Consider the following 14,008-nt stretch of genomic DNA (forward strand, 5'->3'; position numbering starts at 1 on the left):
ACCTCGCAATGTCCTCCTCAATAACATTTGGGGTCATGTCAAATTTGGGAGAGCTGTTCCACAGACAAAGTCAAGCAACAGCCTAATGTAGATACTCACTAGATCACCCTATCCTAAATGATAGACTCCATCAATTTCCCAACTGACTAGTCTAAAATTTCCTTCCTTAAATAGCAAAGTGACATGTACAATATTCCAATCTAAAGGAACAATTGCCAAACTTAGTAAACTTTGGAAGATTAAAGTTGGAGCAACTGCAATGTTCTCACTGGTTCCTTGGATGGAAACTCCCTGATCCTGGGCATTGGTCACTCTTTAGTGCCATTATTCAATTGTGTTAATTCTGGTCAGTCCCTGACCTAATACAATCCTAGATTCCCAAGGGTGTCAGGCATGCTGATCTCTTCCTCTAGTGTAAATTCAATATGTTGACCATTTCCTTATTTTCATTGACAGCAGCATTATCAGTTTTCAAGGGGCCAGCCACTCTTGTTTTTGTAATGTAATTGTAAATGTTTTTGTTGGTTTTGATATCTCTTGCAAGCTTCTTTTCATATTTTCCTTTTCTAGTTCTTACTATCTGATGGTCACCCTTTGCTGTTCTTTGTGTATTTCCCATTCATCAGCATCTGTTTTATTTTTATATTTTTATGTGCTTTTCTTGTTGTCCCTTACCTCTTTGGTTACCCATGGCTGTTTTCATAGACAAGTAGAGCTCTTCCCCTGTGAAATCCCCAAGTTTCAATTCTAGGACATTAAGACTGTTGGCATAGAACAAGAAGTTTTATCATCCCTTTCAGTGGCATCTTCTTGTCAAAAATGGACCATGTAATGTCCCAACAATAGTGGGTTTTTTATTCATTCAGAGGATGTGGGCTTTACTGGCTTGGCTAGCATTTGTTGCCCATCCCTAGTTGCCCTTGAGAAGGTGGTGGTGAGCTGCCATTTTGAACCGCTGCAGAGTGCTGACTGTCATAGCATGGAGTTTCTTCACTTTGCTCTCTGATAAGAATGAAAATGGGTTAGATTTAATCTGAAGACTTCTTATTTCCTGTTGTGATTGATATCTTGCAGTATGTTGCACATGTGATCAGCTTCAAGTTGGTCACTACCTCCATCACTATCCGAGAGGAGCCCAATGTTCCAGAGATACTGAATGTGCAGGTGATTGACCTGAGTGTGAGCATGTTTCAGCGTCCTGGAGCTAAAGGTCTTAAGTAAGAGCTTTATTTTTCTTTACTGTATTAAATGTATCAATCATAGCATGGTACAAGAATATTTCTGATTATGAAAGCAAACTGCAACATACAACTTCCAGTTAAATGGATACGTTTCCACTTGTGGTGATGAAGAAAACCCTTGTGTTTCGATGTAGCCCATCTCAATGCCAACTAGCAATGGGCAATCAATACTGGCCCAGCCAGCCAAACACACCCCATGAAATAAAAAAAATTAGGAGAGGGCCACCACAAGTGGGTGAAGAGTTTCGATTCTAAAATGGCAACTTGGTTTAATGCCAGATGAAATTGATCTTTCCCATGGAAAGCTCTTATTGGAGCTGTTGAGATTGCTGTCATAGTTTTGCTTACTTTTAAAGGGTTGCCTCCAGCAGCACTCACCCTGTAAATGGGATACAAGTCTGAGAGCGACATCAGTGTCAGCTTTCTCTTGGGGCAATTAAGACAAAATTTACCAACCATAATGGATAATTATTAATTTGAGTTGTCCAGGTGGGTTTTGTTTTATTATTTCCGAACAGAGTGACTGTTCCCAAGGGTCCTCGGTCACTGGCTCTTGGATGACAGCCAGACTGTCAATCTTTCTGCCCACCGGGTGGGGAGTGGATAGTGCACCTGTTGTTGAGCTTGGAAGAACTTCACAAAGCCCACTTTGGCTAATTTTGGCCTACCCCACACTCTTCCCTGCCACTGCATAAAGATTGGTGCATTGTGTAATTATGGTAATTTAATTTGAATTGATTCTGGTAAGCTTGTAACTTGCCTCTGTTGTAAGCCTGGAAAGTAATCACACTTGTGTCTCCTTTTTGCTTTTGCAGAGTGGAGGCCAGACTGGACCACTGGTATGTTACAGGTTTGAAACAACAGAATACAGTTCCGTCTCTCATGGCTTCCGTTGGAGGCACAGAGTCCTCTTTGCTCAGTGTCTGTTTTGAGATTAATCCAGAAGGAAGCAATGCAGATCAGTTTTTAGCTGTCCGGTCTCAACCAGTGGAGCTGATTTATGATGCTGTAAGTACAGATTCTAATGCAAGAGGATGTTGCTAATATTTTCTCAGACTTGGGTTTATATAGCAGCTTTCACATCCTCAGGATGTACCAAAGTGTTTTGCAGTCACTGAAGTACTTTTGAAGTACAGTCATTGTTGGAAAATGCAATTTTCAATTTATGCAGAGCAAAATCCCACTGATAGCATTGAGATAAATGACCAGTTAATCTGTCTTTGGTGTTAATTGAGGGATAAATGACAGCCAGGAAACTGAGAGAATTCCAATGTTCTACTTTGAATTGTGCCAGGGGATCTTCTCTAATCAGAGAACAAGTTGGGCCTTGCTTTAATATTTCATTTGAAAACCTGCACCTCCAGTGGTATTGCACTGCCCAGTACTGCACCAAAGTGTCAACCAAGATTGTGTTGAACCCCTGACTTGAATCCAGAACTTTCTAACTCATGTTTATAGTGCTACCACGGGGCCAAGGCTGATATTTCATATTTAAAATATCTTGACCTTTGAGAAACAGAAATATTTATCCTACTCTGGTAATTCAGACTTTTTTGCTTCTTTGCTTGTTTGACATTCTTATTTTAAGATTTCTGTCACAGAATCACAATGCAGAAGATGTCCTTCGGCCCATCGAGTCTGCACCGACACATGAGAAACACCTGACCTACCTACCTAATCCCATTTACCAGCACTTGGCCCATAGCCTTGAATGTTATGATGTGCCAAGTACTCATCCAGGTACTTTTTAAAGAATGTGAGGCAACCCGCCTCCACCGCCCTCCCAGGCAGCACATTCCAGACCGTCACCACCCTCTGGGTAAAAACGTTTTTACTCACATCCCCCCCTAAACCTCCTGCCCCTCACCTCGAACTTATGTCCCCTCGTGACTGACCCTTCAACTAAGGGGAGCAGCTGCTCCCTATTCACCCTGTTCCTGCCCCTCATAATCTTGTATACCTCGATCAGGTCACCCCTCGAGTCTTCTCTGCTCCAATGAAAGCAACCCAAGTCTATCCAACCTCTCTTCATAACTTAAATGTTTCATCACAGGCAACATCCTGGTGAATCTCCTCTACACCCCCTCCAGTGCAATCACATCCTTCCTATAATGTGGTGACCAGAACTGCACACAGTACTCCAGCTGTGGCCTCACCAAGGTTCTATACAAATCCAACATGACCTCCCTACTTTTGTAATCTATGCTTCGTTTGAAAAAGGCAAGTGTCCCATATGCCTTTTTCACCACCCCACTAACATGCCCCTCTGCCTTCAGAGATCTACGGACACACACGCCAAGATCCCTTTGTTCCTCAGAACTTCCTAGTGTCATGCCGTTCATTGAATACTTCCTTGTCAAATTACTCCTTCCAAAGTGTATCACCTCACACTTTTCAGGGTTAAATTCCATCTGCCATTTATCTGCCCATTTGACCATCCCGTCTATATCTTCCTGTAGCCCAAAACACTCAACCTCACTGTTAACCATCTGGCCAATTTTTGTGTCATCCACAAACTTAATTATCCTACCGCCTACATAGTCATCTATGTCGTTTATATAAATGACAAATAATAGGGGACCCAGCACAGATCCCTGTGGTACGCCACTGGACACTGGCTTCCAGTCACTAAAGCATCCTTTATGTCATCATCCTCTGTCTCCGACAACTAAGCCAATTATGAATCCACCTATCAAATTACCCTGTATCCCATGTGCCTTTACCTTCTTTATAAGTCTCCCATGTGGGACCTTGTCAAAGGCTTTGCTGAAATCCATAAGTTTGATAAAATGTTAAAGGATACAGGCAATGTGAATCAGAGAATGTTTTAAATATTTTTTTCATTCATTCACGGGATGTGGGCTTCACTGGCTGGGTCAGCATTTATTGTCCATCCCTAGTTGCCCTTGGGAAGGTGGTGGTGTGCTGCCTTCTTGAACCGCTGCAGTCCATGTCGTGTCAGTACATCCACAGTGCTGTTAGGAAGGGAGTTCCATGATTTTGACCCAGTGACAGTGAAGGAACAGCGATATATTTCTAAGTTAGGATGGTGAGTGACTTGGAGGCGAATTTCCAGGTGGTGGTGCTCCCATCTATCTGCTGACCCTTGTCCTTCTAGATCATAGTGGTCATGGGTTTGGAAGGTGCTGTCTAAGGAGCCTTGGTGTTGTGGGAGCTGCACTCATCCAGGCAAGTGAGGAATATTCTATTACGCTCCTGACTTGTGCCTTGTAGATGGTGGACAGGCATTGAGGATTCAGGAAGTGAGTTACTCGTCACAGGATTTCTAGCCCCTGATCTCCTTTTGCCACCACAGTATTTATATGGCTAGCCCAGTTCAGTTTCTGGTCAATGGTAACCCCCAGGATGTTGATGATAGGGGGATGATTAGATTCTCTCTTGTTGGAGATGGTCATTGTCTGGCATTTGTGTGGTGCGAATGTTACTTGCCACTTATCAGCTCAAGCCTGGATATTGTCCAGGTCTTGCTGCATTTGGACATGGGCTGCTTCAGTATCTGAGGAGTCGTGAATGGTGCTGAACGTTGTGTAATCATCAATGAACATGCCCACTTCTGACCTTATGATGGAGAGAAGGTCATTGATGAAGCAGCTGGAGGTGGTTGGAAGTACACTGAAATGACTGAAAAATAAATCGAAACTGACATTTTACCCAGAGGATGGGTATGCAGTTAACATCATGCAGTAAAGTCAAAGACTTGATGAGTGCTCAGATTGCAATGAATGCAAGACTGGGTGAGCTAAGGGTACAGGGAGATGAGCATTGATAGACCGAATGACATCTTCTCAACTCACGTTTCTAATTCACTATGTTTCCTGTTAGCTGGTATGTCTTGTAAAAGTTTAGTTTTAAATCGTTTCTCCTCCTGCTGCTTCAGATTTTTGGAACTAAATTTGCTGTATTTCCTTCCCTTTCACAGCAAACGATAAACAGTTTGGTAGAGTTTTTCCAGACTAACCGAGGACTCGACCTTGAGCAGCTGACTTCAGCCACTTTACTGAAGTTGGAGGAGATCAAAGAAAAGACTGCAACAGGTAAAAATCTGAAATGTCTGGAAACTGGAAGCTGAAAAGCTAACTGCCTCAAATTAATCTTTTTACATATAATCTGATTTAATCATGTTGTTTCTTCATTTTGAAACTGAGTTTTATAGAAAGAAATGCCCAATTCCAAGTTTTAATTATACTTATAATATAATTGTTTGCTTAAATATTTACCTAGGTTTGTCATACATTATTGAAACACGCAAAACGTTTGATCTCCGAATCAACATTAAACCATCCTACCTCGTGGTGCCACAGACTGGCTTTTATGATATGAATTCAGACTTACTGATTGTGGACTTTGGAAGTTTACAGGTATAACAATGCATGGTTACTATTAAAGCTCTTTATTTTTGTCATGGATTGTTAACCTCAGTCAGATCTGCAGGATTTTTCAGTTCACCTAAGTTGAACCTTTTAATAACCCTATAACCCTGAAAATGTAACTTGGGCAACATGGTAGACCCATGACTAACGTCAGAGCGCAGAGTTGGGACAAGCTGCAGAATGTATGGCAAACTGCCTGTAAAGCAGAAAACGAATAATTGAAGGTATCTTGTCCGACTGATGGAAAGTGGGAAGTGATGCTCGACAAGGATCACTCCTGAGACCACTGTTGTTTACACTTAGGATAGATTTAGAGATGTTTTAGTGGCTAAAATATAAGATAGTTGCTAATAAATCAAATAAAGAGTTTAGAAAACCCTGCTTTACACTGAATTACACAGAATTTATGGTGCAGAAACATGTCATTTGGCCCAGGTGGGCCATGTCGGTGTTTGCTTTTTTAATATTGATTCATGAGATGTGGACATTGCTGGCCAGGTCAGAATCAATTGCCCACCCTTAATTGCCCGTGAACCATTGCAGTCCTTGTGGTCAAGGTACTCCTACGTAGCCATTAGGTAAGGAATTCCAGGCTTCTGATCCTGTGGGTTTGGGAGCTGCTGTCAAAGAAGCCTTGGCAAGTTAATCCAGTGAATCTTATAGATTATAGACTCTGCAGCCACAGAACACTGATGATGGAGGAGGTGAACGTTTAATATGGTTGGTGAGTTGCTTTGTCCTGGAGAGTGTTAAGCTTTCTTGAGTGTTGTTGGAGCTGCACTCATCCAGGCTAATGGAAAACATTCCATCACACCTCTGACTTGTACCTTGTGGACAGGCTTTGGGGAGTTAAGAGGTGAGTCCAGTTGGGTTTCTGGTTGGTGATGACCTCGAGGCTGTTGATGGCGCAGGATTTGGCAATAGTAATGCCATTGAATGACAAGGGGAAATGGTTAGGTTGACCCTAGCTGGAGATGGCCATTGCTTGATCCTTGTGTGGTGCCTTTGTTCATTGCCACTATCAGCTCAAGCCCAAATGTTGTCCAGGTTTTTTGCTTGTGGCAATGAACTATTTCAATACCTGAGGAGCTGTGAATGGTACTGAATGTTGGGTAATCATCAGCGAACATCTCCACTCCTGATCTTATGATGAAGGCTGAAGTAGCTGAAGATGGACATTGCCCTCAGGAGCTCTTGCAGTGATGTCCTGGAGCTGAGATGATTGGCTTCCAACAATCGCAACCATCTTCATTTGTGCTCGGTATGACTGCAATCAGTGGAGAGTTTTTTCTCAATTGCTATTGACTTCAATTTTACTAGGTTTTGCACCAAGGCTGTAATGAGGCCTGTCATAGCGTGGTTCTGGCGGAGCTAAACTGAGCGTCTATGAGATTATTGATCAGTGGGTGCTGCTTGATAGCACCTTTCATCACTTTGCTTGAGAGGATACTGATGGGGCGGTAACTGACTGGGTTGGACTTGTCCTGGCAATTTCACCGGACTAGTAACCCAGAGGCCAGGCTAATGCTTTGGGTGCATGGGTTTGAATCCCTGGAATTTAAATTCAATTAATAAATCTGGAATTGAAAAGCTAGCCTGAATAATTTTTTTAATTCATTCAGTGGGTTTCCTTGGCTAGGCCAGCATTTAATCCCCATTCCTAATTGCCTTGTAGAAGGTGACGGTGAGCTGCTGTAGTCCGTGTGGTGTAGGTACACCTATAGTGCTGTTGGGGAGGGCAAGGGGAGGCAGTTCTTGTGATATACCACTGTGCCATACCCACAGCATGGCGATGGTCGTGTCTGGGACATTGTCTATAAAGTATGGTTCTGTGAGCATGACTAGGTAAGGCTATTACTTGACTAGTCTGTGGGACAGCTCTCCCAGTTACGGTATAGGGCCCCAGGTGTTGCTAAGGAGGTCTTCACAAGGTCGGCAAGGTTGGGCTTGCTGTTGTATTTTCCAGTGCCTTGGTCGATGCTGGGTGATCCGTCGATTTCATTCCCTTTTGACTTTGAAGTGGTTTGATACAACCGAATGGCTTGCTCAGCTATTTCAGAGGGCATTTAAGAGTCAACCACAAAGGACTACTTGTGTGCCAAACAGGGAACCAAGCGATTAGCAATCCCACAGCAATAGATCAGACCTAAGCTCTGCAGTCCTGCCACATCCAGTCTTGAATGTTGGTTGTCAATTAAATAATTAACTGGAGGAGGAGGCTTCACAAATACCCCCACCCTCGATGATGGGGGAGCCCAGCACATTAAGGACAAGGCTGAAGCATTTGCAGCAAACTTCAGCCAGAAGTGCTGAATTGTTATGGCACAGTGGATGGTAAACGCTGAGCTGCTCAAACCCCAGACAGCTGCCACAGCCGCTTTGCAATTTGTATTTTTATTTTGAAATGCGTGCCTTGAATCCAGTAGTAATAAAACCACTGAGTCTTAGAGGTTTTTTACAAAACTAAATTAAACATATATTAATAGAAGAAAAATCATGGACAGTGATATTCACAGTGAGTTTTCTTAGCTTCGGTTCCTGTGTACAAGAGCTTGATACATACAGGCTGGATGCTTTTCACCCTTGTCAGATCTTCGAATGCCTTTCCCCTTACATGTAATCTCATCTCATTCATACATGTTCCTCCCTTTTTAATGTAAATTCTATTGTTCCAAAATGTCTTTGCAACTTTACTTTTTCCATAATATAAATCTTCCATGGTACTCATTATCAGTAATCTTTGGGGAAAATAAACACAGTTTGGCTCAGCCTCTGTTGGCTAGGTGTAATCTCTGAAATTCACAACTCTGGTTTATCTAAAAATGCAAATGTTCCTCACACCTCATGTTCTAAAACTTCAGCCATGCTTACATATTTAGCATTTCAAGCCTAGCTTCCCTTCTGATAACTCAAAAGCTCCAGACTAGCTGTCTGCAATTCTGTTCAAACCCCCACATGCACAACCTCAGAGAAACTATCCAAACCCCACTATTAACCCACCTTTCCAATAAATCACAATGTTATGAAAATTATCATGACATAAATTGACGATCCATCTCAGCCTCCTCCGGAGGTCCCCAGCATCACAGATGCCAGTCTTCAGCCAATTTAATTCACTCCACGTGATATCAAGAAATGGCTGAAGGCATGGATACTACAAAGGCTTTGGGCCTTGATAGCATTCCGGCAATAGTTCTGAAGACTTGTGCTACAGAACTAGCTGCACCTGTAGCCAAGCTCTTGCAGTACAGTTACAACATGTGCATCTACCCAGCAATGTCTACAATTATCCAGGTATGTCCGGTCCAGAAAAAGCAGGACAAATCCAAACCACCCCATCAGTCAACTATTGATCTTCAACAAAGTAATGGAAGGGGTTGTTGACAATGCTGTCAAGCGACTCTTCACACAGCAATAACCTGCTTTCTGATGCTCAGTTTGGATTCTGCCAGGATCACTTGGCTTCTGACTTCATTGCAGCCTTTGTGCAAATGTAGACAAGAGTTGAGGTGAGCGTGACTGCCCTTGACATCAAGGCAGTATTTGACTAAATGTGGCATTAAGACGCACAAACAAAACTGGAGCCAATAGGAATCGGGGGAAAACTCTCGACTGGATGAAGTCATAAGTAGCCCAAAGGAAGATGGTTGTGGTTGTTGGAGATCAGTCATCTCAATCCCAGGACATCACTGCAGTGCATCTCTGCACTTTCAGATTTCCAGCATTCGCAGTGTTTTGCTTTTACATCATTGCATAAGTTCTGCAGTGTAGTGTTCTAGGCCCAACCACCTCTAGCTGCTTCATCAATGACCTTCCTTCCATTATAAGGTCAGAAGTGGGGACATTTGCTGCTCAACTTAGGAAGGACAGGCAAAAAAGAAAAGAAGGTGATATTGCTCTGAGAATAAGGAATGGGATCAGTGCATTAGTAAGGGAAGAACAAAATGTGGAATCTGATGGAGGTAAGAAATGGCAAGGGACAGCAAACATTGATGGGAGTTGTTTGTAGGTCACCAAACAGTAGTGTTAGTGTGGGGCATGGTATTAATCAGATTAGAGAAGCATGTAGCATGTGTAATACAGTAATCATGGGTGACTTCAATCTGCATATAGACTGGGGGGAGAATTTTCTGAATGTCGGTTGGGAGCGGGCATGGGCATGTGTCCACGATCGGCTGCGTGCTGCCATTTTACGCGGGTGGGCCAATTAAGACCCGCCCAGCGTGATGCACGGCCGGTAGCGCTCAGTGCTACCTGTGCGGACGGGGGGGGAGGAGGAAGAGTCGGGGCATGCGTGTGGAAGAGCGCAGAAATCTCCCTGAGGCACGGAGCTGCCTGAGGGAGATTAAGCATATAATAAAAGTTCATAAATAATAAAGTTAACAATCATTTAGACATTTCCCCTCGTGTGACACGTTTATGAATTATGCAAAAATTATTTATTTAATAAAACCTTCAGGAAAGCTCAATCCCGCCTATGGATGAGGTTTCCTGAAAAATGCGAAGGCTTCTTGGGCTCTTCGACTGCTGCCAACCTTAACGTTGGACGGGCAGAGTTGATAACTACTATAATTGGTTTTTTAATGGCCCTTACAGTCCGGACATGCAGCCACCTCCGACGCATGCTTGCCGAATGTAATATCTAAATGCCGCGCACTGACATCTGGACGCACACCTGACATTTGACGCACCGTGCGTCATTTTACGCTTTGGCATGCCGTGCCCTCCCCCACACTCCGACATCAAAATTCTGACCAGGGCAAAGCTAATGAGCACGAATACTGTGGAGGATGAGTTTCCAGAGTGTGGTGAGGATGGTTTTCTAGAGAAGAAGGTTGAGGAACTGACTAGAGAGCAGGCTATTTTCGGTGTAGTATTATGTAACACGAAAGAACTAATCAGTAACCTTGTTGGAAAAAAAAACCTTTCGGGACGAGTGCTCATAATATGGTAGAATTTTACATTATGTTTGAAAGTGAGGTAGTTCAATCTGAAGCCAGGATGTTAAATTCGAACAAAGGAAATTATGAAGGTCTGAGGAGGGAATTGACTGAGGTGGATTGGGAAAACTCATTAAAAGTACATCGGCAATGGATAATCTTCAAAGAATTATTAGAGTTTACAGCAGCCATACAAGGTACAAAAACCCAAAGAGCAGCATGGCTAGCAATGGAAGTTAAGGATTGTATAGGATTAAAAGAAAAGGCCTATAAAGTGGCCAGACAGTAGCAAACCTGAGGATCGGGAGCATTTTAGAATGCAGCAGAGGATGACAAAAGAACTTTTTTTTATTCATTCATGGGATGTGGGCATCGCTGGCTATTTTAAACTTAAATAAGGGCAGTTATGAGGGCATTAAAGCAGACTGCTTTAAAGTTAAGGGATAGGTCAGAAGAAGTGCAGTGGCAGACATTTAAGGGAATATTTCAGAATACACAATATATATATTCCAATTAGAAAGAATAATTCCAAGGGGAAGGTCCACTATCTGTAGTTAACTTAAAAACATTAAAGGCAGAATCAAACTTAAAGAAAAAGTATATAATTACGCAAAGACAGGTGGCAGGTCAGAAGATTGGAAAGAATATAAAGAACAGCAAAGAATGACAAAAAGATTAATAAGGATGGAAAAATTAGAGTATGAGCGAAAGCTAGCTAGTAATAAAAAGATGGCTAGTAGGAGTTTCTTTAGATATTTAAATAAGATAAGAGTTAATAGAGTGAGCTTTGGTCGTCTCGAGAGTGCATCTGAGGAATTGATGATGTAAAGTGGGGAGATGGCTGATGAATTTAACAGGTATTTTGCTTTGGCCTTCCCTATAGAGGACACAAGTAACATCCCGGAAATAGCTGTAAATCAGGAAATGGGAGGGAAGAGCTCAGGAAAATTGCAATCACTAGGGAAGTGGTATTCAGCGAATTGTTGGGGCTGCGGGCTGACAGATCTCCAGGTCCGGATGGACTTCACCTTCAGGTCTTGAAAGAAGTGACTAGTGAGACAGTTGATGCACTGGTTTTAATTTTCCAAAATTCCCTAGATCCTGGGAAGGTTGCTTTTAGATTGGAAAATAGCAAATATGACTCCTATATTCAAAAATGGAGGGAGACAGAAAGCAGGAACTATAGGCCAATTAGTCTAACATCTGTCATTGGGAAAATGTTAGAAGTTATTATTAAAGATGTTATAGCAGGGCACTTAAAAAAATTCAAGGCAATCAGGCAGAGTCAACGTGATTTTGTAAAAAGGAAATCATGTTTAACCAATTTATTTGAGTCCTTTGAAGGAGTCCCATGTGCTGTGGATGAAAGGGGATCTGGTGGATGTACTGTACTTAAATTTCCAGAAGGCATTTGATTAAGTGCCACATCAAAGGCTCTTGTAGAAAATAGAAAGTCATAGGGAGGGGGTAACATATTGGCATGGATAGAAGATTAGCTGGATAACAGGAAACAGAGAGTTGGTATAAATGGTTGGTAGGATATCCATAGGGATCAGTGCTGGGGCCTCAACATTTTACAATTCATATAAATGATTTGGATGGAGGGACCAAAGGAATGGTAGCTAAATTTGCTGACTACAAAGATAGGTAGGAAAGTAAATTGTGAAGGGGCTGTAAGGAGGCTACAAATGGACATAGGTTAAGTGAATGGGCAAAGATCTGGCAAATGGAGTATTAATATGAGCCAAATGTGAAGTCGTTCATTTTGGCATGAAGAATTAAAAAAAAGCTTATTATCTAAATGGTGAGAGATTGCAGAGCTCCGAGATTCAGAGGGATCTGGGTATCTGAGTGCATGAATCACAAAAGGTTAGTATGTAGGTACAGCAGGTAATGAAGAAAACTCATAGAATGTTACTATTTATTGTGAGGCGAATTGATTACAGAAGTAGGGAGGTTATGCTGCACTTGTACAGGGCATTGGTGAGACCACATCTGGAGTATTGTGTACAGTACTGGTCTCCTTATTTAAAGAAAGATATAAATGTGTCAGAAGCGGTTCGGAGAATGCTTACAAAACTAGTACCAGGAATGGGTGTGTTGTCTTATGAGGAAAGGATGGACAGGTTAGGCTTGTATCCACTGGAATTTAGAAGAGTAAGAGGCGATGTAATTGAAACCTCTAAGATCATGAGGGGCCTTGATAGGGTGGATGTGGAGAGAATGTTTCCCCTTGCTGGAGAATCTAGAACTAGGAGGTCACTGTTTAAAAATAAGGTGTCGTTCATTTAAGACCGATGAGAAATTTTTTATCTGAGGATAGTAAGTCTTTGGTATTCTCTTCATCAAAAGGTAGTAGAAGCAGAGTCTTTGCATATTTTTAAGGCAGAGCTAGATAGATTCTTGATTAACAAGGGGGTGAAAGGTTATTGTGGGTAGACAGGAATGTGGGGTTGAGGCTACATTCAGATCAGACATGATCTTATTGAATGGTGGAACAGGCTCGAGGGGCCGAGTGGCCAATCATGTTACTATTTATTGTGAGGCGAATTGATTATAAAAGTAGGGAGGTTACGCTGCATTTGTACAGGGCATTGGTGAGACCACGTCTGGAGTATTGTGTACAGTACTGGTCTCCTTATTTAAAGAAATATATAAATGTGTCAGAAGCGGTTCGTAGAGGACTTATTAGACTAGTGCCAGGAATGGGTCTCCTCCTAATTCGTATGTTCGTATTTATTGCCCATCCCTAAATGCCCTTGATGGTGGTAGTGATCTGCCTTCTTGAATCACCACAGTCCATATGGTGTAGGTACACCCACAGTGCTGTTAGGGAGGGAGTTCCAGGATTTTGATACAGCAACAGTGAAGGAACGGTGATATATTTCCAAGTCAGGATGGTGTGTAGTTTGGAGGAGAATTTCCAGGTGGTGGTGTTCCCATGTGTCTGTTGCTCTTGTCCTTTTAGATGGTACTGGTCGTGGGCATGGAATGTGTTGTCTAAGGAGCTCGCTGAGTTCCTGGAGTGCATCTTGTAGATGGTGGACATTACTGTCACTGTACGTCAGCGGTGCAGGAAGTGAATGTTTGTGGATGGGGTGCCAATCAAGCGGGCTGCTTTTTACTGGACAGTGTCAAGCTTCTTGAGTAGTATTGGAGCTGCACTCATCCAGGCAAGCATAGAGTATTCCATCAACTCCTGCCTTGTGCCTTGTAGTTGGTGGACAGGCTTTGGGAAGTCGGGAGGTGAGTTACTCGCCTCAGCATTCATAACCTCTGACCTGCTCTCGTAGCCACAGTATCCATATGGCTAGTCCAGTACAGTTTCTGGTTAATGGTAACCCCCCAAGATGTTGATAGTGGGGGATTCTGTGATGGTAATACCACTTAATGTCAAGGAGCAACAATTAGGTTTTCTCTTGTTGGAGATGGTCAT

General features: G+C 42.6%; 1 protein-coding gene across 5 annotated transcripts in view; it reads left to right on the forward strand.

Annotated features, from left to right (window-relative positions):
- vps13c (vacuolar protein sorting 13 homolog C) overlaps window positions 1–14,008 on the forward strand; it is a 351,237-nt gene that overhangs the window by 103,211 nt on the left and 234,018 nt on the right. For all 5 annotated transcript variants that reach the window (XM_041181313.1, XM_041181309.1, XM_041181310.1 and 2 more), the window contains 4 exons: window positions 1,075–1,217; window positions 2,057–2,249; window positions 5,182–5,296; window positions 5,484–5,620. In XM_041181313.1, coding sequence (XP_041037247.1) covers window positions 1,075–1,217; window positions 2,057–2,249; window positions 5,182–5,296; window positions 5,484–5,620 — 588 coding nt within the window. The remainder of the gene's footprint in view (window positions 1–1,074; window positions 1,218–2,056; window positions 2,250–5,181; window positions 5,297–5,483; window positions 5,621–14,008) is intronic.

The sequence above is a fragment of the Carcharodon carcharias genome, assembly GCF_017639515.1.
Source record: "Carcharodon carcharias isolate sCarCar2 chromosome 32 unlocalized genomic scaffold, sCarCar2.pri SUPER_32_unloc_1, whole genome shotgun sequence".
Classification (NCBI taxonomy): Eukaryota; Metazoa; Chordata; class Chondrichthyes; order Lamniformes; family Lamnidae; genus Carcharodon; species Carcharodon carcharias.